The 26,048-nt window shown below is 38.6% G+C and overlaps 1 protein-coding gene and 1 pseudogene across 3 annotated transcripts in view; both read right to left on the bottom strand.

Annotated features, from left to right (window-relative positions):
* Positions 1 to 588: 588 nt before the first annotated feature.
* Positions 589 to 16,705, bottom strand: LOC129398323 (tripartite motif-containing protein 60-like; annotated as a pseudogene).
* The window catches only part of ZNF736 (zinc finger protein 736), a 47,280-nt gene continuing 34,706 nt past the window's right edge, over positions 13,475 to 26,048 (bottom strand). For all 3 annotated transcript variants that reach the window (XM_063605748.1, XM_055114982.2, XM_055114981.2), the window contains one exon: positions 13,475 to 20,077. In XM_063605748.1, coding sequence (XP_063461818.1) covers positions 19,020 to 20,077 — 1,058 coding nt within the window. In that variant the 3' untranslated portion in view covers positions 13,475 to 19,019. The remainder of the gene's footprint in view (positions 20,078 to 26,048) is intronic.

Raw genomic sequence — 26,048 nt, 5'->3', positions numbered from 1 at the left:
ACCATGCCTGGCTAATGTTTTGTGTTTTTAGTAGAGACGGGGTTTCACCATGTTGGCCAGGATGGTCCTGAACTCCTGACCTCAGGTGATCCACCCGCCTTGCCTCCCAAAGTGCTCGGATTACAGGCATAAGCCACTGCGCCCGGCCAGCCACAATGCTTTTTATAGGCAGGGATCAGGTAAAGAATTCTCATCACTTGGGTGCTGGTCCCAGTGATTCGTAAAATTGCCCTTGGTAGGCAGGCCCAGGCACCTTTGCTTAGGTGTATGGTCTACATATGTCACAGTTTCATCTGTGGTCATGGCCTGAAAAGAAGAGTCGTTATTCAGGAGCTGGGCTTTTATGGTCTAATTACAAACTACGAAATATTCAGAAATAAGTTTCACAGTCCCACTCAAGTCCTGGCTCTGTGTATGTGAGTCAACACCTCCTGTGAGTTTGGTCGAAGCAGAGGACTCACAGTCTCAACAATGGGCAAGATCCATGTATAAGATGCCCAATCCCACCTGAAGATTGTGTTCCAGTAGGGGAGTCCCAGCCTCACAGGTGTGCTAAATCATGCATCACCAAACCACAAGACAATGATGTCTACTTTTACCACTTTTATTCAATAGAGTACTGGAAGTCCCAGTCAGATCATTTATGCAAGAGAAATAAATAAAAGACATCCAAATAAAAAAGGTGAAAGTCAAATTGTCTCTGTTTGCAGATCACATAATTGTCTATATAGCAAAAGTTAAATACTACACTAAAAATCATTAGAATTAATAAAGAAATTCAGTAAAGTGGCAGAATACCAAACTAACATACAAAAATTAGTAGGAACATTTTTACATGACAAGAATAAGCCATCTGAAAAAAAATTCAAGAAAAAATCACTTACTACAGCTGTAAAAAATAAGTCCTACTTCATTCTAAGTTCATGCTTGTGGTAAGGTTCACCTTTATTCTTTGTCATTTGGATATTCAGTATTCTCCAACCCATTTGTTAAAAAGACTGTTCCTTTCTCATTTTGAGTGATAGAGACAGTAGATAGCCAAGGGACCTTTTCCTATTTTGAGTCAGAGACAGGAGACAGTCAAAGGTCCTGGGCGAAACTCCACCTTCAAGCCTAAAAAACAGCCTGAAGGCTGAAAAACTGGACTGCTGGTTTCAGATGAAGCCCGCCCTTTCCTGACTGTTTCTCTCTGAATAATGCTCACCTGTGCACTGGGAAAAGAAGTTGGAGCCATAGAAATTCACACCTTTTGGCAGGGGAGGAGACTGGACTCTTCAGTTGCTATGTGGTGACCTGGTGTTCATCAATATGTGAGGTGGGGGCCCGTTAACAGGAGTCCCTCTCACTTTGCTGACAGTTTTTTTTCTTTTTCCTTTTTGCCCAATAAACTTTACTCCTCACCCTTCAGTATGTCTGTTAGCCTATTCGTTCCTGTTCATGTGATAAGATCCTAGTTTTAGACGAACTACGGAAAAAGTTCTACATTTCGGTGTCTAGATGTGGGGCTTGAGGAAGGGTAAGATGTAAACCAAAATATCTTTTTCTACTTTGCTTGTAAGCCTTTTTATCCTTGGACTTCTCCGAGGGTAGAGGAAACTGTGCACCACCCCAACAGCCCCAGGCATATGCGGGATGGACAGGTGAATGGCGGCTCCTCACCCCCATCTCCTCTGGGCTGGAAAATGCCAGGCATTCATGGTGTCTTCCCCTTCACCGGCCAAGCGATCCAGCCTCATCCAATAACAATTAAGTTTTTCCCTCTGTTGAAGGAATCATTTGCATAAGAATGAAAATGTTCTTCCCTGCCCTACACTTAAGCCTTTTTCCCCCCTTTTATTCACCCTGTCAGCAGTGTACTTTTAAGCAACAGGCTTTCTTCTTCTTCTCTTCTTCTTCTTCCTTCTTCTTCTTCATCTCCTTCTCCTCCTCCTCCTCTTCTTCTTCTCCTCCTTCTTCTCCTCCTCCTTCTCCTCCTCTTCTCCTCCTCCTTCTTCTTCCTCTTCTTAGAAACTGTTTTGCTGGTCTAGGACCTCAATGGTCACTGCTTATATTTTTTGTAGAGTTTTAATAGTGAAAGGGTATTTGTGAAGTTGGTCTTGAGCTGTGGCCAATCTGGTGTGCTTTGTATGTCATTCTCTATGGTTGTCAGGAAATTTTGCTGTAGGCCTCTATCTTGTTTTATGTTTTCAGGAGCATGACCTGTAACCACGTGGCAATGTTCTGTTTTGGTCTCTGCCATTTTACAATGGTAGCCCAGGTTTAAGCCTGGCTTAGGGAATAAGTCCCTTCTGGTTTCCTATCAGCATGTAAATTTTGCCATTTGCAGATTCTCTTCCCCTTCACAAACTGCCTTTTTTGTTTTTCCACTGAGCACCTCGTAAGTTACCTTTGATAAAGTTTGAAAGCCAGAAATACTGGCTACTTGGCACTGCTAGAGTCAGGTAATAAGGAATTTAAAAGGATTTTCTTAAAGAGTGCTCAACTTAATTAAAAGTGGATATCCAAATTATAGGTATATTTAAAAAACCTTTATGTTTTTCTCTTCTGGGATCTTGTTTTGCTGGGGAAAGGTTTTTTTCTCAGCCAATTGAATTCTTTTTATTTTGTCTTGCCACTGTAATGCATGCATGAGAGGCCAGTAATTCAATCAGGAAATTGGCAAATAAAAAAATCTTATGGCTACTGGGTTTTCTTCTGCCTGTCTGTGTAGTTATGTATGTGTTGTGTGTGTGATGTCTATAAAAAAGAGCTCTAATAAATTTACTTAAAGAATGATAAGCACTTGGATCAAATTTTTTTGAAGGGAAGAAAAAAGCTGTGTACCTTTTAGTTCACATGACTGTTACTCTTTGAGAAATGAAAACAGCCTTAAAGATTATTGGCAAAACACAAATGTCATCAATATATGAGTAGGTGAACTAAATTATGCAGGTCAGATACTAAGTTTGCTATATGTTTTAAGGTTATAAACTGCTTTTTTGGTTTTTTGGAACAGTTCAACTTTGCTTCACAATTGTAAGACCGGAAGACAAATGGAATTAACCACACCCTTAATTATGCTGAAAGCAGCCAAACCCTTGGCTGCACCTAGCACATAATGAAAACAATTTACCTGGTTTTACATTAAAGTAGAAATTGCTAGAAGTTACCATTGTAACATGTAATTGAAACCACTGGAAGTAGATTTACACACAAGGTGTGTAAGAACAGTCAAATGTGTTTTAAATAAAAGATTGTAAGAAGGCATGGAAATATAAATTATTGCCTAGAGTCAAACAATTGTTTTGAATTACACAAGATAAAGCTAAAAGTTCAAACAAGTTGTAGAAGGACTGTAAAAATAAATCTTGCCAAAAAAATTCTGTGTGAATATTAATTAAATTCAAAAAGGTATTATATGGGTTTTTTATAAATTGAGCATTGATATAAAAGCACAACAAGGTACACTTAAGGCACTAATCTGCTCTTTAGCAACATTTGTAAAGAATTTAAAATTAAAAGTTTTTGCTTTTTACATTTCTAAGTCATCATTTTGGTTAAATAAGTAATTTATGGTAATCTGAAATTTTATTTCATAACATCAAGTGTTTTAAACCCCTAACATGTAACATCCTTCTCAAAATCAAACTCTAGTTACAAAATTGTCTTTCCTAATTCCTGGCTTTTTGATGCTAAAGAGGGCTCCTGGAGTACCCACAACAGAGGTAAACAGGATTATATGACAGGTTTAGTTACACAGAATCGCCAAAATGGTGTTCAATATTCTTTAGATGATACTATGGTGAATAATACTAATACGTGTTCCAAAATTGTATGGGATTTCTAAAATTCTAATGTCTGAAGTATATGCTATCAACCACAATTAAGTTATTGTAAACCACAGAAATAACCAAAATTTTTTGTCAATCATGTTTCTGACTAACTACCCTGGACATTTTGTTATACACAGACAACTGTTGTCTTGTTTTGATTTTTTTCAAAAAAATCATTTTTAATCAGCTATAGAACTTTGACAGGTGCTCTCAAATGCATGCTTCTGATAACTTTGGAGCTTGTGACATTGGCATATAGGAAAAACATACAGGACTCATGAAGAGCTAAAATGTTTATGAATATCAAACACAACAAGAGTTAACCGAATGGACTGGACTAATAGAAAACTGAAGTAATCTTTCTGACTTTTGCTTGTAACATTATTGATCCTTGTATTGTTTACCAGCATCAAAGAAACTTATTTTGAGCTATTTACAGCCTTTAATATTTGACTAAGGTGTACTCCTGTGAACAAAATTTGGAGCATGTTTGTCTCTCTCTGCCTGGCTTCTCCAGAATTTGAAAAATAGTGTGAGTATTCTTAACCTATGGCAATATAGCTGTTTGCATTGGGTATGCTTCCCTTTATGGAGTCAAGCTCAACTTGCAGAGCCAATAAAAGCCCCTTGGAAAAACTGGCCTCATACCTCATCTACACAGTCCTTGTGCAGGGTTCCGTTCCTGATCTGTGGTAAGTAAAGAATGACACTTTCTGATAGGCCCAGGAGCCCCAAGTTTATCTTGGGACCACAAGAGGAGAGGATCACCCAACTCATAAGTATTTGATAGTAGAAACCCATGGCTGGGCTTGACTTCAGAAAGTCCTATCTAAAATTTCTTGTGGAACAGAGTTCCATCAAAGCCAGTGTAAAAGACCTATGTAAAAATAATTATTCTTGCTGCACTTTATGCAAATAATCAGGCCAAGTATAAGACTAACGTTTATTTCACAAATAACTCAGTCCTGTCATGATTCGTTTTTAACAGAAAAGAGGACTGGATAAAGATTATGTTTCAAAACGTATTATACAATTGTCATTAAATTCTAAACTCATTAGTTTTGAGTTTTTGCCTACATTTTAGACCAATCCTGCTTATTCCTGTGAACCACCTGGTGATCTTCAACTGCAGCTCAGAAGAAACAAAAAGGGATGGGTAATGTAAAAATCTGGATTAATATTCTACTTCTGGGCAATTATTCTGCAAATCCTGCAGAGGAATGGGAATAAATAGGGTGCCCATCCCAATCTCAGCAAGCATAACTATAGCCACTAGTTATCTGGGTGTGTCAAAAGACATTCTTTTCTCTCCCTTGTGGAAAGAGGACTTAATTCCACAGTTTCATCTTAGCATTCAGCTCATGGTAAGGAGTCTATGCAATCCCCTGAGACATATTTTTGTCCCAACCTCAATTCCAAGCTTCAAGTTGAAGCCTTAGGAGAGAATACTGGATCTGAGAAATCCACAGGCAGATAATGGAGGTTAAAAGGCACAGTGCAGGTGAGCATGACTAATTCCAGCCGATTAAGCCAAGCCTCCCATTTCATAGATAAATATCATGCTAGGATCTGTGGAATAAATGAGGTCTAGTGAACTCCAGAACCACTGACAGAAGGGGAGATAGGATAAGAGCAAATATTTCCACCCCCCTAGGCCTCCCTGTTAACCAGGGTGGAAGCTGCTTGGACACCAATGGGTGGCACCCTGTCACAATCACTGGGACTTGGGGATACAAGGATGGAAGGGGAAAAGAGAACATTCTTTCTTCTGTCAACATACCTGGGTATATGCTAGGATGGAAGGGGAAAAGAGAACATTCTTTCTTCTGTCAACATACCTGGGTATTTGCTAGGATGAAAAAGGAACCAGGAACACCTGCTCCTCTCTTTCTAGATGAGTAACCATTCATTCATCTTCAGTCTATATCCTTTTTGAATGCATCCTGAACCCTTGGGACTCCTTTGAAAACATGCTTTTTTCCTTTTATTCCCTCTGTCTTCTCTTTACAGATAGGTAATCATGTCTTCATACTATGGGATGGTCCCCTCAGATGCATCCTCCAAGCTTGGAAGAATTAATTTTCCAAACCTTAGACTGGGTGGCTTAGAATTGGACTCAAGACAAAACAACCCAGAAGCCTGACATGCTGGCAAAAGGGTAAAAGGTGTTTTTTTTTCTTTCTTTCCCCCGTTGGGCTTTTGGTCTCCCTTTCCCTATGCAAACTGGTAAAAGACCTTGGGATTTTTTAGCTTTCCTTGCCACCTTCCCCTTGTTTCGTTTTAATACATGTTTTTAAATAACCCAGTTTGATTCTTCCCACCTTCAGACTACCAAACTTCAAAGAGTCACACAACCAGAGCCTTGGACAATGGCCCCTTTCACAGGGAACGCTTAGATAGGCCTCTTAGGGAGATCTGACTGCCATTTTTCCAAAACAGTGCCCCCTGTCAGCAGGAAGCAGTTAAAAATGGTTTTTGTCCTTATCTTTATTTTGATTCTAACAGCAGTTAGATGTGCTTCTTTAGAGAGGGAAATAACAGAGTTAGAAAACAGCCAAGGGTCCTGGGTGAAACCCCGTCTTCAAGCCTAAAACAGCCTGAAGACTAAAAAATCAGACTGCTGGTCCCAGATGAAGCCTGCCTTTTTCTAACTGATTATGAATAATTTTCTAACTGAATAATGTCCACCTGCACACTGGGAGGAAGGGAGTGGAGCCATGGAAAGTTTACCCCTTGTGCAGGGAGGAGGAGCCTGGCCTCTTCAGTTTCTGTGTGATGGTCTGGTGTTCACCAATCTAGGAGGTGGGGGCCTTTAAACAGGACTCTGACTCACTTTTTTTTTTTTCTGGTTTTTAACCCAATCAACTCTACTCCTCATCCTTCAGAGTGTCTCTGAGCCTAATCTTTCCTAGTCATGTGACAAGAACCCAATTTTGCTGAAGGAAAGTTCTGCAACATGAAGATTTGGAACCCTCATTTAAGATAAGCTTAGTATACGCATGTGGGTCTCTTTCTGGCTTCTATCTGTTTCAACATTTTTCTGTCTTTATGCCAACACCACAGTATTTTGATTACTGTAAATTTGCAATATATTTTTAAACAAAAAAAGAATTATGCCTCTGAGTTTATTATTTATTTCCAGGTTGTTTGGCTACTTGTGGGTTTTTTTGAGTGTTTATAGAAATTATAGGGCAATATTTTGGTGGCTTACTCCTGTGATCTCAGAACTTTGGGAAGCCAAGGCAGGTGGATTGCTTGAGCCCAGGAGTTTGAGACCAGCTTGGGCAATATGGTGAAACTCTGTCTCTACAAAAAATACAAAAACTTGCTGAGCCTGGTGGCATGCATCTGCAGTCCCAGTTACTTGTAAGGCTGAGGTGAGAAAATCAATTGAGCTTGAGAGGTCAAGGCTACACTGAGCCATGATTATGACACTGCACTGCAGCCTGGGTGACACAGCTAAATATTGACTCAAACATTTTAGAATATTTTAGTACTTCTGCAAAAAGTACCACTGGTTTTTTTGAAAGAGATCTCATTGATTTGTAGATCATTTTGAATACCATTAACATCTAAAGAAACTTGCATGTTCTAACTCTTGAAAAATAGTATGCTAAAGAATTTGTCGAGTTTTCATATATATGCAGGCATGCTAGTTTTCTTTTGGCTTTTAACTTCCAGTTATATTTCATTGTAGTCAGAAATAATATTTTTATGATTACCATTTGTTTACGCTAAAACTTGCATTCCAGCTTAGAAGTTTGCCGATCTTAGAATACGTGCCATATGCAATTAGAAATATTATGTATTATGCTATTGTCAGGTGAAATGTTTTGTAGACTATTCCCAGGTCTTATTTTTCTTTTTAACCTTTTATTTCTCTCTGCATTTGCCTTTATCTTTATTTTCTTTTTTATTTACTTTCTTTCTATTAATTTTATTTCTATTTTTTTTCTCATTACATTCTCTTAATTTCAAATTTTCTAGAATTTTTGTCATGTTTTAATTTATTTCCATTCATATCCCCTATTATTTTTCTCCATGTTTCTTTTTCCATTTCTCATTTCTTAAAATTTTATTTTATTGCAAATTATTGCATTTGTTTACTTCTCGTTTTTATTGTAATTAGTATCTTCATTTTATTTTCACTGATCTTAATTACGTTTGTTTTTCTTTGTTTGTCCTTACTATTTTTCAATTACTTTAAATTTATTTTTAAATTTTATTTTCTTTCTCTTGATTTCATTTGTTTCACTTTATTTTTCTGTATTTTGCTTTGTAAAACAGAAGGGATGACCTATTTTACATTGGCCTAGCCATAGTGGTCAAGACTCATTTGCTGAGGCTCTCTGGCAGCCACTCTACCCCAGGAGTCTCCAACCCAGGGTACAGTCAGGGCCTCCTAGGAAGATTGCTAAGATCCCTCGGCAGATCTTTCATTGTTACAGGCCCATCTGGCACTCAGTGTCATGGGCCATTTCTGCTGCTTTCTGAAGCCCCCTGGAAGTCTTAGTGTTGCCAGGCCAAGACCCTGACTGCCTCTTTGTGTCCCAATGGATCCCCCACACATAATCCAGGGCACTGACTTCTTTCCCACGAGAGGGCCACACCCACTCCACTGCACCAGGGCATGTCTGGACAATATGTGTGTCTTTTCTTTGTTATAAAAGAATTTTTTTGTTTTTTGAGATGGAGTCTTGCTCTGTCACCCAGGGGGGAGTGCAGTGACGTGATCTCAGCTCACTGCAACCTGCAACCTGCGCCTCCCAGGTTCGAGTGATTTTCCTGCCTCAGCCTCCCAAGCAGCTGGTATTACAGGTGTGTGCCACCACACCCAGCTAACTTTTTTTTTTTTTTTTTTTTTTTGTATTTTTAGTAGAGACAGGGTTTCACCATGTTGGCCAGGCTGGTTTCAAACTCCCAACCTCAGGTGATCCACCCGCCTCAGCCTCCAAAAGTGCTGGGATTACACGTGTGAGCCACTGTGCCCAGTCGAGAAAAAAAATTTTTTTTAACTTGACATATAACTGACTTATTATGAAAATGTCAGCTTTAGGGGTAGATACACATGCAAATATGTGCAAAAATGCTAATCATGTGAGAAGATGAACATTTCTACATTGTATTTAATGATTTCATAGGGTTGCTATTTTACCCTTTCCTGTCTTTATATGTTCAATGGGAAAATCCTCAGTGAAGACTCCTCAGTATGACAGACAAAATGTTGTGCAATCTAATCACTGATAGATGCAGTGAAGTAACTTCTGGTTTTCATTCGGAGCTCTCACAGCTAGGATTAAAAACTCTTAGTTGCAAACTCACATGATGAGGAGTTATAGTATGCTGTCCTCTTCTGCACATTTGTCTGCCATCATAATTTTTTCAACTTGCCAAGGGAAAAAGTGGGAAATTGTTTCCCTCAGACCTACTCATCTCCCTTCCATAGGTTTTCAGGTTGTATATTGTCCAGATTGCTTAGAAGCTCATGATCACAGAGGTGATATTTGTCAAGAGAAAGCTTTGTTGCAGGATTAAGTGAAGGTGTTTACCACTCAGGGCCTACGGTTCCTCCAGAGGCAGGATGAACTTAAAAATCATTCCTGAATCCAGAAAGTAATGACAGAAGTCAGGGGCTACCCACAGGAGAAAGAAAAATGCTCCCTTTTGCTTCCCAAGTGGTCACTGCTTATTCTGGCATTAATCATGCTTCTGACCATGATGTGTTTCTTAGTCATCTTTCTCAGTATTCCACTGATTGTGCATCTAAGGAAAAGAGGCCTGGATGAGAGTGGTAAAGAGAACAACTGCATCCTTCCATAGCTGATGCCTTGGTGAGCTTTGAAGCACACTGAGCAGAGTCTGAAACTCTTCCTCACTATGGGTAAGTTGCGTCAAATTCGACTCCCATGGAAATGGCACCAGGTTCAAGGTGTCAAAGAGACTCAGAGCCAGTGAATGAGATGGAGTTTTACTGGGGACTTACATAGAGAGGAGAAGGTCCAGTGTCAGTGGGATTAGCAGGATAACCATGCCCACTTGCAAAAATTATGCAGTTTGTATAGCATTTTTATTTAGCACTTTTTTTCTGAACAACCTTTCACCTGTCAGACTTCATTTAACAAAAAAGGAATGGCCTCAATCCCCTGTGTGGCCTGTGTTCCACGCCACAGGATGGGACAGACCAGGGCTAAGATATTCCTCATAAATAAAAAATAATCACCAGATTGGCCCCTACTAGACTTTTTAGCTTAAAACTGAACATTCAGAAGCATTTTTTTATACATGGTCAGTCTCCAGGTATGCCCAAGTCAAGTTAATACTGTCAGTTGCATCCATCATACAGGCTGGTTCAGGTACTAGAGGTTCTTCTTCCTGAGACTCTAGATTCAAAAAGTTTTTGCTTTTTCTTTAATCATGGGGTTGACAGTTTACTAAAAGGCCTGATGTGTGTGCACATTGCTGGTACAGTTGTCTAAGTTAATGAGATGGCTTCACAGTTGGTAGGGCCTGTTCCTGTTACAGGTGTGACTGGGTGTGTACAGGCTGCTGACGTGCCTCTTCTCTAGACTTTCACTGGACCATAACATTCTGGGGCCCCAGTTCCACTATTTTCCAAGGTGGGACATGCTGAGCCAGACCCTGGAATTGTGGTTCAAGGTGACCAGGCTGAGGCTGCTCTTTAAAAGGCAGAACTGTCAGGTCTGTGTCTTATTTTCCTTGTCATTCTAATGTATCTTTTGGTATGGAGAGCAGAGTAGAGTCTGTGACAGCCCTCCTGCTAGGGTTGGTACTATTTATACATGACTCTTAAGTGTCAAGGTAGATTGAGAGATCTCTCTTCCTGGCACAGCCTGAGTAGGCTAGAGCACTGTGACCCTTAAAGCTTGGTTCATACAGTCTTCAGAGGAATTTCAAAAACCATAGGATGTGGGGGGCAGAGAAAGAGCTGGTACAAATGACAAGTTGCAGGTCAAATAATTGGAGGCAGGAAGAGAATGGGACCTGCTTGGGACGGTACACACACTGCCTGGGTGCAGCTGAACAGTCAAGCCAGTTCTCTTATCAATGGGTCACTTAATGTGCCAAGATGGGTGTGGGCCTTGACACTCTTGATCTCCTTCCTCTAGTGGGGCTGCATTGGCGGTTGCCATCCTGATTTCTTGGTGGAAAAACCTAGCAGGTGAGGCAGGACTCAAGGGCCAGGGACAGGACAGAGCACCTTGGCTGGCCTCACCCAGGGCCCTCTGAGGCTCCTGCAGGCAGGAGGACTCCATGGAGCCCCAGACCCCTTTTCTAGGATGGTGCCCAGAGCCCCTTCCTGGACCTTCAAGAAGGGCCTACTCTTTCTGCAACCTGCACCTACTGGTCTCTAGAAGATGAGCATTCATTTCTCTTTGTGGACATGGCTTCTGCTTCATTTCCATAAGAAATGCCTAGGGAATCCTGGGCCTGTGCTGGAGGTTCTCTAAGTGCCAAAGTCAGTAAGAGTCTCAAGAATATAATTAATAGTATTTCCTGCACATTACTATCTCAGGGTTACTTTTGCCCAAAAATGTGTAAAAACAAATATTAAGATTTTTATCCTTTACATTACCTTAATTAGGTCATCACACAAGCCTTTTATTTTCCTCCCAATCATTGAATTTTTGTTTTCTTCTTTGTTCAAATTGTTACCTGCTTTAGAGGCAAAAACTTAAAAAAAAATGCTACACAAATACTAACAGGTAACAGCAATTTATTTAAAATGTAATTAGATTTCTTAAATAAGTAAATAATTTAAGTAAACTTAGTTTATATTACTTGTATAAATTATTTTACATATTATCCTCAATCTTAAAAAAAATTTAGCTAGGTATGCAATTCAAAATTGATATTTTTAAAATAGGCAACTTAAAAACATTTTATTGGACAAGTTGGGTAATATTAATTCTCAAATATTTTATCTTAGAAATCAACACACTTGACAATTGATATTCACAGTATCTATGAAAGTGACATTCTGAATGTGCTTTTATACTTGCCAAAAATTTAAGAGAAAAAAATCTATTCTGGCCTTCAGTAGTAAAACTTAAAGATTAAAGAAATAAGATTAAATTACTGGCTAAATTACCCACAAAAACTGAAATAGATTCATTTACTTGTTCTTTATCTTTCAGCATCTGATAATGAACAGATTTTAAGACGTTCAGAATCTGCTTCAGTATAGAAATAAGGCCAAACAGCTCTTGTGAAAGAATCATTAAAATATACAGAACAAACCTATTATTTATATTACTTTAAAAAATCACCCAATTCATAGTCCAAAAGAATACCAATCTTATGGATTTTACTACTGGCAGAAGGTGGGTTTTCTTAGGACCTGATGCAGCATAACCACTCTATATATCATCCAATTGCCCCCAAATCAACCCAGAACTGAAGGCTGATCCTGCCAGGTCCTAAGAAGACAATCTTGACACACACCTAATTTTCATTTAGGCTTGTTTCCCACCTCTACCTTCCAGTAATGTCTGTCAGAACTACACTTCTGAGAGCCCAGGAAAGCAGGGCAGAAATAAAATCTCCTTGGGTTATAACATACGTTTGGTTTCGTTCTTCCATAAACAGCTTTTCTATCCTCGGAGACAATAAGTTGAGGATGTGCTGTGTCAAGATCTAAAATCAAGGACAGGCGCGGTGGCTCACATGTGCATTCCCAGCACTTTGGAAGGCTGAGGTGTGTGGATCATGAGGTCAGGAGATCAAGACCATCCTGGCTAACATGGTGAAACCCCATCCCTACTAAAAATACAAAAAATTAGCTGGGCCTGGTGGTGGGCACCTGTAGTCTCAGCTATTTGGGAGGGTGAGGCAGGAGAATTGCTTGAACCTGGGAGGTGGTGGCTGCAGCGAGCCAAGATCACACCACTGCACACCAGTTTGGGTGACAGAGCAAGACTCCGTCTCAAAAAAAGAAAAAAAAAAGATCTAGAATTAAATCTACTTGAAATGGCTTGATAGTTCTGTCTAAGCCAGAATATAGAGGAGGAAGACTAAAACCATATTTTATATTTTGTTAATCTATATGAAAAGAGTTCAGGGCATTTTAGGTTTCAATACCTGTGGTGCATATTCTTAACCTGTGTCAGCAATTCCAGGTTTGACTGCATAGAATTGGCCTCTGCCTCCCCCAGTAGATGTTTAAATGTAGAAACATAATCTGAAAATTTTACAAGGTTTTCACTTAGTTTTGCTAAAATGTCCATCTCTTCATCTTGTTTCAATTGTGAGTCAATTGTGTGGCATGGGTACAATTATGCTCTCTTCATATGTAGAATGTCATTTTTTTTACTATAGATATTTTCCATTTTTCACCTGAGACCACAGGCTAATTTCAAAAAGAATATTTACTTCTAATTATGTAGCGTCTATTACATAGCTAGTATTGTCTTTGTTTACTTCATGTATATGCCAAAAAGACCTCACGACTTATGAAACGTTCAACTGTTTACTTAAATTGGCCCAATAAATTTAATAAACTCAATTATGTAAATTTTATAAAGTAAAATGAACAGTAACTAAACAAAAATTGGATTCAATAGCATTCTCTAATTGAAACAAAATATAAAATACACTAAATAACATACAATACACAGACTATGAAATTACTCACGTGAAAATTATTTTGTGAACACCATTAAATTTTATCAAAGTCACTTTCATAATCTCTGAGGTGATTATACAAAGAATGTTTTATGAAAAGAAAATTATGTATTATGTCTATGGTGAGCAACAGGCAAACAGACAAACAACAAAAAAAGAGAATTTGCACAAGATGATTCTAAGCCAGGAGCAATAACATTTTAGATAAATGAATTTAATACACAGCAGAGAAAATAGATTTGCTTTCAAAATCTTTGAAGTTTCTGGTTTGCTGGTAAGTGATCAACACTTGTAAAATTATCTGTTCATTCTAATATTTTTCTTTTCTTCTCAAAGTAGGTACACAACCATAAACAAATATGATTACTTTCTCTATAAATCTGTTACACCTGAAGTTTATTTTACAGTGATATATCTATATATTTAAATCCATGTAAACCAAAACTAAAGGTCTGTATGTGTTTAGCAGACCAGAGAAGTCATATGTTCAACAGAAAAAAGTAGGATAAAATTTTATAAATAGTTGTTCAGAATTCAGAAACATATAGCTCCAATTATACTCATAATCTTCGTTACAACCATCATAATAACCTGTAGTTACAAGAAAACAAAAATGTAAGTTGTAGAAACCATATTCTCTAAATTATTTTAAGTTAAAGACCACTGACAAAGGGATCACTAGAGTTGTTAGTCCACTGTCACCCAATAGTATATTGTTACCTACAACCTTGGGTAAGATGGGATAAATTAACATCAGTGGCAAGATACACATTCAATGTAAAATAGCCTTAACACAATAACAACAATTTTGGTTTATTAAAACAAATTAAGTTCACACATTGTCATTAAAAAGGCATTTTGAAATTCACTGTATTTTAATTACCTTAATTTGCAAATGGTAAGGCAATTTCCTTCTAAAATTCAAATTGTTTCTCTTACTAAGCAGATTATTATCCTGATCACTTACCACACTCCTATCATCCTGTCACTTACGATACCGCTGTAAACTAACTACTAAGTGGCCTTTCCACTTAGAATTTCTTCGTGTATCTTAGGTTTCAGTTTACTTAATCTTCCATGGAAAAGTATATAAATCTGTTCATCTAATATAGAAGAACCTCTCATAACTCTGGTGCAGCAACCACTGACCATGTTCTTTCACATAAATTCTAGAAATGAAGACACAGCATCAAATGTAAGAGTTAAATTACATCGAAATTTGCTTTTGAAAAATATTGAATCCTTTTAATATAAAAAAGTAGGTTCCCTTTAGAGAAAAGTGATCGAGATTGCTGACTAGAAGCAGCTAGACTGTGCAGTTCTCATAGACAGGAATGCAAGGTATACATAAATACAGCACCTGCAACTGAAACATCCAGGTACTTGCATTGGGAATAATCAAAGAAACAATCTATGGAGAATGGAATAAAGCAAGGCAGGACAATGGGCCACCTGGGAACAACATGGAGCCAAGGGAACCTCCCCACCCAGTAAAGCAGTGAGTGCATGTGTGACCCTAGAAACCCATGATTCTCCCACAGATCTCTACAACCTTCAGGTGAGGAGATACCCTCATGAACCCACTTCACCAAGGCCTTCAGTTTAACACACAGAGCTACATGGAGTCTCAGCAGAGCAGCCACTTAGGCCTGCGCAGATTCAAGAGCCTTAGATACTGGCTTTCCAGGCTTCCCAGAAAAAGTAGCTGCAACTCGAGCAAAGCAGGTTACACCCCTGAACATACCCATAGGAAAGAGGCAGAATCCAGGGGGCTGATAGTGATGGTCTGTAGGACCCACTTCAACAATGCCTCACATGGTAAGACCTACTGGCTTAGATTCCAGCCAATCATTGGTAGCAGCACTGCACCTCCCTGGGATGGAGCTACCAGAAAGAGGAGTGGGCCACCATCTTTGCTGCTTGAGCAACTTAGCCATTCCAGCCTTCAGGCTTTGAAGAGCCCAAGCTGACCGGGGGGCGGAAAGGATCTCCTAGCACAGTACAGGTGCTCTAAAAAGACATGGCCAGACTGCCTGTTAAAGCAGGTCCCCCGTTTCATTCCTTCTCACTGGAAAGTACTTCCCAATGAGGGTCTCCAGCTACCACCACCAGCGCTCTTTGGTTGATGGAGTTTTGAAACCTCTTTGGGATACAGTTCCTAGAGGGAGAGGTGAGCTGCCATTTTTGCTGTTTGTGTGAGTTAGCTGTTCCAGCCTTCTGGCTTTGGAGAATCCAAATAAACTGGGGGTGGAAGTGGTACCTCTGAATAGCAGAGCTGTCCTACAAAAATATGGCTAGACTGCTTTCTTAAGTGGGTCCCCAATCATGTTTTCCTCACTGGGGAGGACCTTCAACAGGGGCTTCCAGCTACCTCCTAGAGGTGCTTTTGGGCTGGCAACAGGTCTATACCTCCCTGGGATGGCGCTCCCAGAGAACAGGGCATGCTGCCATTGTTGCTGTTTTGCAGCATTCAGTGGTGATAACTTTCAGTACTGGAAAACCTGAGGTGACTAGAAACTGCAGTGGACACCCAGCATACTGCAGCAGCCCTTCAGAAGTGGTCAGACTGTTACGTGAGTGCCTGTTCTCATATATTCTCACGAGGCAGGTTCTCCAGGCCTGGGCCACTAGCCAATCATTGCCAGAGCTATTGAGCCAGCAGCAACTTAGCAACTCCCTGGACAGAGCCTCCAGGGGCCTCTGCAGTACAACTGTCCTTGCTACCCTCAGACTAATAAAAAATCCCAAACCCTAAGTGCCTTATTCACACCTCAAACTGCAGTTTACCCAAGGAGAGGAAGCCAGCCCATCCTCCATGGGTCCCACAAACTACCCACTGCTCCTCAGCAGACAGTAAACCCCTAACTTGGCCAAAAGGAAAGATCCTCCATCCTGGGCTGGCTGCACTGAGTAACTGCTGACCTACATCTCTCTGAGATGCAGCCCCCAGAAGACAGGCAAAGAGATAATGCAGCAAGCCAGCTCATGTGGTGGCCAGAGGGTTTGGTGCAAGAGCATCTGTAGTAGAGTGTGGCCAGTGATGGCCATTTCTCTAGGCTCAACTTTCTCCCATAGGAGACTTTAGCCCTAGGGGAACTGTTGGGCCTAATTTCTGCAGGATGGTCTTGCAAATCAGAAGAAGCTGGTCCAACTAAGCACTCCTTGGTCTGCTGGCCTCTCCCAGGGACCCAGTCTGGCCACAGCTGCTTACAGGGCAGTCTCAGGTACCCTGGAAGCTCATACCAGAGCATCTGCACTGGAGGGACATGCCTGACTCACGAAGAGCTCCAGCAAGGCAGCCCCTATGACTGCACCAGCCCACATTTCTTCCCCATACTGCAGCTTCCCGTGACACCATGGCAACTCCTGATATTTCTTTGCTGGCACATGTCTGCAAAGGCAGGTTTGGCTTTGCTTGCCCCACCAGCAAATGGGAATGCAATATGCCCCGCCACCCCCAGCAACTGCCATTGTAGATGAAACTTTGGTGGGCAGAGAGCCAGAAAACTCCACCCCTGCCTTTGTGCTAACACTGTGCAGAGAACAGGGTATCCTCCCACACTCTGAACAATCACTCTTTCTTGGGTGGCACAGAGAAGGCATCAAAACCTTTACTGGCCAGTATCCTGCCCCAAGCCAACACCACCTTTAGTGCAACAGCACACAGTCTCCAGCAGGTATCCCCCACTCCCCTCCCAGCTGCTTTGCTCCTGCCACTGAGGTGAATACCCAAAGACAGGCAGAAACCCCATATCCACTAGCACTCTGCTCCAGCTATGGCACCTTAGTCCCACAAAATCGCAAACTCCAAATCTCAAGGAGCCAGAGAACACAGTTGGGGCTCAAAACAAGTCCCCCGGAGTTAGAGTATGCAGCCTCTGAGTTGTGAGCTGAGCATTGCCCACCCACCACCACCACCAAACAAAACAAAACAAAACAAAAAAAACCTCCCAGGAACAAAGCCTGTTGGCTGCATCCATCTTATACCACAATCAAATACTCAAGACCATCAAATAGGATTTTTAAAAAAAACCCATTCAAAGGTCAGCAACCTCAAAGATATGCCCACAAAGATGAGACACAATCAGTGCAAAGATAAAAACACAAAAAGCCAGAGTGACTTCTTTCATCCAAATGACCAAATTACGTTTCCAGCAAGGCCTAAGATGACAGAAGTAGAATTCAGAATATGGGTAGAAACAAACTTCACTGAGTTACAAAAGTAATTTGCAACCCAATGCAAGGAAGGAAAAAAAATTGCAGGAACTGACGGAAAAAACAGCCAGTCTGGAGAAAAAATGTGGCCAACCTGATAGAACTGAAAAACACAATACACAACCTTTATAATGTAATCACAAATATTAACAGCAGAATAGGCCAAGCAGAGGAAAGAATCTCAGGGCTTCAAGACTGGCTTTCTGAAATCAGACAGACAAGAATAGTGAAAAAAGAATAAAGAGGAATGAACAAAACCTCTAAGAAATATGGGATTATGTAAAGAAACCACATCTATGATGCAAGAGATTGCCTGAAAGTGATGGGGAGAATGAAAACAACTTGAAATACGTATTTCAGGATACCATCCATGAGAACTTCCCCAACCTAGAGAGGCCAACATTCAAATGCAGGAAATGTGGAGAACCCAAGTAAGATACCCCACGAGAAGGTCATCCTCAAGATACATAATCATGAGATTCTCCAGGGTCAAAATGAAAGAAAAAATATGTTAAAGGCAGCTAGAGAGAAAGGCCAGGTCACCTCTAAAAAGAAGCTCATCAGGAAAACAACGAATCTTTCAGCTGAAATCCTACAAGTCAAAAGAGATTAGGGGCCAATATTCAACATTCTTAAAAAAAGAATTCCAACACAGAATTTCATATCTGACCAAGGTAAGCTTCAGAAGTAAAAAATATATATGATCCTATTCAGATAAGCAAATGCTGAGAAAATGTTACCACAGGATCTGTCTTAAAAGAGCTTCTGAAGAAAGCATTAAATAAGAAAAAGACTATTACCAGTCACTACAAAAGCACACTAAAGTATACAAACTGCGGACACTATAAAGCAACCACAGAAACAAATGTGCAAAATAGCCAGCTAAGATCCTAATAACAGAATCCAATCCACACATATGAATACTAACCTTAAATGTAAATGGGCTAAATACCCAAATTAAAACACAGATGGCAAGCTGAAAAAAGAATCAAGATCTAATGGTATGCTTTAATCAAGACACCCATCTCAAATAAGCTCAAAATAAAGGGAAAAAGAAAAGCCTACCAAGCAAATAGAAAACAGGAAAAGAAGCAGGGGTTGCAATCCTAGTTTCTGACAAAACAGACTTGAAATTAACATAGATTAAACCAAAAAAAGGGCATTACATAATAGCAAAGGGCTATATATGCACCCAACATATAAGCAACCAGATTATAAAGTAAGTTCTTAGAGACCCTCTAAGATGATAAATGTTCTTCCACTCTCATTACATTTATACTGCATTTGTTCAGTATTAAATTTCAGATGTTGAACACAGTATGAGGACTTGGTAAAGGCTTTTCCACATTTTTAACACTTGTGGAGCTTCTCTCTAGTATGAATTCTCTTATGTCTGATGAGGTGTGAGAACCAGCTCGATGCTTTGCCACATTCTTCACATTTGTAGGGTTTCTCTCCAGTGTGAATTCTCTTATGATTAGTCAGGTCTGAGACGCACTTAAAGGTTTTGCCGCATTCTTCACATTTGTAAGGTCTCTCTTCCATATGAATTCTCTTGTGGTTAAAAAGGGTTGAGGAGCGGGTAAAGGCTTTGCCACATTCTTCACAGATGTAGGGTTTCTCTCCAGTATGAATTCTCTTATGTTTACTAAGGGCCGAGAACCACTTAAAAGCTTTTCCACATTCATTGCATTTGTAGGGTTTGTCTCCAGTATGAATTATCTTATGTTTAGCAAGGTCTGAGAACCACCTATAGGCTTTGTTACATTCTTCACATTTGTAGGGTTTCTCTCCAGTATGAATTCTCTTATGATTAGTAAGGTCTGAGAAGCACTTAAAGGCTTTGCCACATTCTTCACATTTGTAGGGTCTGTCTCCAGTATGATTTCTCTTGTGTTTAACAAGGGTTGAGGAGCAGGTAAAAGTTTTGCCACATCCTTCACATTTGTAAGGTTTCTCTCCAGTATGAACTCTCTTATGTTCAGTAAGGTTTGAAAACTTTTTAAACGCTTTGCCACATTCTTCACATTTGTAGCATCTCTCTACAGTATGAATTTTCTTATGTCTAGTAAAATCTGAGAACAACCTACAGTCTTTGCCACATTCTTCACATTTGTGGCATTTCTCTCTGCTAAAAATGTCTTTATGTGCAGTGAAGATTGAGCACAACTGAAAAGCTCTGCCACATTTATTACACTGACAGGTTTTGCTATGGGTAGTTGACAAACATTGATGAAGGCCATTATAACTGCTTTTCTGCCCCTTGCAATTACCCACACTTTGGTAGTCTTTCTTTAAATGTAAATTATTAAGGTCACAGCTCCCATATTTTCTCAGAATCACTTTTTGAAATGAATCTTTTATGTCATGATCCGGCAATATCTCTGCAGTAAAATGAAAAGAGCCAGCTGGAGAAAAAAAATAAAATAAAATTCTCCCTCATTAGACTCAGGTGAATATACTTCACAAATATATAATTATACAAAGCACATTAACAAAATGACAATAAAATACCACAGGCTCTATATTCTTATAGACATATAAACCTAACAGAAATATACTGACCAAAATGCCTTTGTGAGAAGTCTAAGAACCAGTTAAGCATTTGTGGCACACCAAGTGAGCAAAATGCCAAGAACCACATAGAAGTGTAATAAAAGTATTTCATATTTACCCACCACAGCCATTCTTCATCCTGTGATGACTCTAACTATCGACTCCAAACTCCTATCTTCCCCCTCCAAAAATAAATAAAATAGTGGCACATGTGTCCATGCTTCTGGCTTATTGAGACCTTACCAAAGACTAATTTCTATATTCCATGACAGTGTTGAAAGGAAAGGTGGTATACACTGACAGTTTCGGACAGCTGAGACCAAAGGTAAATGACTGTTACAAGAGAAGAAAGACTTCAGTATCATAGACAACGGGTATAGCAAGTGACTAAGGGATCTCAATAAGAAACACAGGGAATGGCCAGGAGTGGTGGCTCACACCTGTAATCCCAGCACTTTGGGAGGCTGAGGCAGGCGGACCACCTGAGGTCAGATGTTCAAGACCAGACAGGCCAACATGGTGAAACCTTCTCTCAACTAAAAATACAAAAATTAGCAGGGCGTGGTGGCAGGTGCCTGTAATCCCAGCTACTTGGGAGGCTGAGGCAGAAGAAAGGAGAATCACTTGAACTCAGGAGGTGGAGGTTGCAATGAGCCAAGCTCGTAACATTGCACTCCAGTCTGGGCAACAAGAGTAACACTCAAAAAAAAAAAAAAAAAAAAAAAAAGGCGAATATTTTTTAACTAAAAAACACACAAGCTCAGAGAAAACATCCATAGAACAGGCTTGAGAGACTCCAAGACTCTCTAGCCTAAAAAATTGGTATCATATTCCCTCAGACAAAAGTCACTTAATACAGATTTTGACATGTGGCTTTTTATTATACAAATTGCAATATTACAACATATATAAAACATCAAGATAATATGGCTCAAAGATAAAAAAGAATATCCAGAAATCAATTATTAAAAAAAGGAGATGTAAAAATTACGTGAGACAATTTGAATTAAAGTCTTGATCTATTTTTTAAAAGAAAAAAAATAAATTACCCTAGAAAATCAAAATTACATTTCAATGATGCTCAATGAGTAAAATGGAAATTAAAAAAACAAAATGAAATAACAAAAATGAAACCAAAAAAAAGATAAAAAGCACAGAAAGAAATAAAAATTGGGTAGTAGAACTACAAAAAAAGACTAATATGCACTTCAACATTAGTAAAAAATATAAGAAAATCAAGAAGCTCAGCAAATTTCAACTAAGATAACAAAGAGATTTCTAACAAGACATAACACAAGCAATGTTTTAAAAGTTGCAGACAAGAAGAGAATCTGGAATTCAGGAAGAAGAAAGAGACGTATTATTTATATGCATGCTTCTGCAAGATTACGAGTAAATTTAAGAACATAAATCTTTCAGGCAAGAAGGGAGTAGGATGACATAGTTAAAGTACTGGGAAAAAAAAAGTCTAAGCAAGAATACTATATCCAGCAAAAGTATTCTTCAAAATGAAAAAAAAAAATCTAACTATATCATGACATATATCAAGATCTACATCAAGATCTAACTATATCATGTCTTCAAGAGATGCACTTTAGATCTAATAAAAAAAAAGACTGAAAATGGCAGGATGAAAAATACATTTTACGCAAGTGTTAACCAAATGAGAGAAGAGGCAACAATTTATTAAGTTGAAAACGGTCATATTTCATATAATTTACTTTAAGTCAAAATTCACAAGAGACAAAGTAGGACATTCAATTATAATAAGAGGGTTCATTCACTGAGAACCTATAAATACAAGACAGTTTTCCCAAACACATAAAGCAAACATTGACGGAACTGAAGCAAAAATAGACAGCAATATAATAATGGAAGGATACATCAACATCCCACTTTCACTAATACATAAAGCAAGACAGAATATCAATGAGGGAACAAAAAACTTGAATGCACTATAAAATAATTATACCTAACAAATGTATACAGACAGCAGAATACACATTCTTTTCAATAGCTCATGAAACATTTTCCTAGATGGATGACCTGTGACACCACAAAACAAGTCTTAACAATTTTTTTAATTGAAATTTTACGGACAATTATTTATGGTCCAAATGGAATGAAACTAGAAATCAGTAACAGAAGAAAAGCTGAAAAATTCAAAAAACATAAAAATTAAACAACACACCTTTTTTTTTTTTTTTTTTTTTTAAGATGGAGTATTGCTCTGTCACCAGGCTGGAGTGCAGTGGCACGATCTCGGCTCACTGCAACCTCCACCTCCTGGGTTCATGTGATTCCCCTGCCTCAGCCTCCTCTCCCGAGTAGCTGGGACTACAGGCATGCACCACCACGCCCAGCTAATTTTTTGTATTTTAGTAGAGACAAGGTTTCACCATGTTGGCCAGGATGGTCTCGATCTCCTTACCTTATGATGTGCCCACCTCGGCCTCCCAAAGTGCTGGGATGACAGGCATGAGCCACCGCACCCAACCAACAACACACTTTTGAGCATGCTCTTTTTCAAGGGTTGGAAGACATAACATTGTGAAGATGTCCATGCTGCTTAAAGTGACCCACATATTCAACACACCCCTTTTTCAATTTTCAATTTTACTTTTCCTGGCCAGGCGCAGTGGCTCACGCCTGTAATCCCATCACTTTGGGAGGCCAAGGTGGGCGGATCATGAGATCAGGAGATCGAGACCATCCTGGCTAACATGGTGAAACCCCGTCTCTACTAGAAAAAAAAAAAATTAGCCAGGTGCGGTGGCGAGCACCTGTAGCCCCAGCTACTCTGGAGGCGTAGGCAGAAGAATGGTGTGAACCCGGGAGGCAGAGCTTGCAGTGAGCCGAGATCGCGCCACTGCACTCCAGCCTGGGTGACAGAGCGAGACTCCATCTCAAAAAAAATAAATAAATAAAAAATAAAATAAATTTTACTTTTCCAAAAAGAAAAAAAAAACCCACAAAATTACGTAAGATCTCAAGGGAACATGAAAAGCCTGACAATCTTTAAAAAGAAGAAAAATATTGGAAGCATTATGCTTAACAATTTCCAAACACAAAACAAACCTACATCAATCAAAGCACTTTGGTACTGGTATAAAGGTAGAACACCAAAGTAATGAAAAACAATGCAGCACAGACATAAACTCCTGAATATATGGTCAAGTGAGTTATTTGTACACCATATTGAAGCATTATCCACAAAAGCCAATAGGTAAAAGCAATTTAAACTTTCCTTACCAAATGAATCGATAAATATAATTTAAAATACAAAAAAGGGAATATTAATCAGCTTTTTAAAAGCAGGAAATCTTCTAATATCTATTATAAAGACAAATTTTGAAGACAACATGCTAAATTAGTAAGCCAGCCACACACACAAAAATACTGTATGAATCTACTTATATGAAATATCTAAAATAGTTACATCCTTAAAAACAGAAAATAGAATGAAGTTTGTAAAGGGCCAGACAATGGGAAAAATGAGTAGTGGATTCATGTGTATAGCATATTTCTTTTACAAAAAAGATATGTTGCTAAAAATGTCAATATACTTAACAAAGCTGAACTATATAACTGAAAATATTAAAGAGTATACATTTTTTAATTTTTTTAATTTTTATTTTTTAGACAGAGTTTTGCTCTTGAAGCCCAGGCTGGAGTGCAGTGGTGCCGTCTTGGCTCACTGCAACCTCTGCCTCCCAGGTTCAAGTGATTCTTCTGCCTCAGCCTCTGCAGGAGCTGGGATTATAGGTGCGCACCACCACACCTGGCTAATTTTATATTTTTACTAGAGACGGGGTTTTGCCATGTTGGCCAGGCTGGTCTTGAACTTCTGACCTCAGGTGATCTGCCCGCCTTCGCCTCCCAAAGTGCAGGGATTACAGGTGTGAGCCACCATGCTCGGCCCTTGTATTTCTTACAATTAAGAATAAAACAATCATTGACTACTAACAAAAAAATAAAAAAAAAAAAGCAAATATACAAGTCATAAAATAGGGGTAATATTTACACAGGCAAACACAGAAATAATTATATTGGCAACGTTATGTATGACTGATCAATATCTGACTTTTGTCCAAACATTGTTTTAATGTGTACAGAGTTGAATTATTGTCATATAAAATTATGATACATAAATAAAAACTAAAAACACAATTAATTAATGTGACATAGCCTACTGTAAAACATAAGCCACTAAAATATAAAATGGTGGAACAAAATTTAACAAAAAAATTAACCAAAAAATATTGAATCAACATAGTGTACTACCAAACAATAATTATTCTAGAGAGCCATGCATTTTAACTGTGACTGCACATTTATAAAGAGCACATATTTTGGTATTTTTGTTTAATTTCAACTTTTCCTATAGGTTCAGAGGCCACATGTCTAGGTTTGTTACATGGGTATATTATGTATTGCTAAGGTTTGGGATAACTGCTCCTACTACTCAGATAGATAGCACAGTACCCCATAGGTAGCTTTCAGGCCTTGTCTCTTTCTTCCCTTCCTCCTCTAGTGGTCCCCAGTGTCTATTGTTTTCATTTTTATATCCATGTATACTCAATATTTGGCTCGCACTTATAAGTAAGAACATGCAGTATTTGTCTTTCTGGTTTTTTTCCATTAACTTACTTAAGATAAGGGCTTTCAGCTGCATCAGTGTTGCTACAAAGAACACAATTTTTTTTGGCTGTGTAGTATTTCAATGTGTATATAGGTACCACATATTCTTTATCCAATCCACCACTGATGGGCAACTAGAGTGATTTCATGTCATTGCTGTTGAAGACAATAAAGTTTGAATCACTAGTATACAGTGAAAGCAATAACATTTTATAGAAAATGCATTATAATCATTCATAAAAAGCTTTGATGAGAAAATATGAATAGGCACTTAAATAATACTAGACATACTTATGATGTCATTAATGTACAGCTGCTATTTTTGCACAAAACGTAAAGGCAAGGCGACCTTTGGAAGCAAAGCATTATATTACTAAAATAATATAAACAACATAAATACAGTACAATATGGAATAAAATAAAATAATTAGAAATAAATTTATACAATCACATAGACAAAGTTTGAGAAAAGTTGATGAAAATGCTAGTATCTTTTTGTATGCAGTAAACTTACACATATAAATCAAAGATTATAATATATGGTGTGCCTGTTATCAAGTTCACCTTTTATACAACATATACATTTGAGCACATTACTTCAGAACTTGTGAAATTACAGGCATAGTTGTTACACACAAATCAGAAAGAAAAACATATATATAAGACACAGCCCTAGTAGTCTTCATAGTAAAGATAAAATTATAAAATAATAGTTATTAAGAAATAGGTAACAATTTGGAATTTATTATGTTTATTATGTCCTGGACAGTGTTCTAAGTAACCTATGGTATTAGTGTTTTTAGGAATTCTGTGAGGTGAGTAGATAAAATCAACTATTCCACAGTAGAGGCAATTGTCATATAGAATTTAAATTTCTAAGTTTAGTTCCTACTAAGAAAAATATACTTTTGAAGTGAAATAGATGTTTAGATTTTCTGCAGATGCTTTGTGCTCTGATAAAAGTTCTCACTTTCATTTTCTGTATGATCAACTGACTGGAAATTATAAAGCAGAAACATATGACATCTGTTCCGGGCCTCTCTCAAATCTCTTAACCAAATCTCCCTACTCCTCTCTAACATAACGCACAGATTTTTAAAAACACCTCCAAAAATTTGGACAAATTTTCCAGATCCCTCAAAGCAATAGAAGAGCAGTTAGATTATTTAGATCCTTACAGCA

The sequence above is a fragment of the Pan paniscus genome, chromosome 6 (genome assembly GCF_029289425.2).
Source record: "Pan paniscus chromosome 6, NHGRI_mPanPan1-v2.0_pri, whole genome shotgun sequence".
NCBI classification, from domain to species: domain Eukaryota; kingdom Metazoa; phylum Chordata; class Mammalia; order Primates; family Hominidae; genus Pan; species Pan paniscus.
This window is presented reverse-complemented; position numbering and strand designations above follow the sequence as displayed.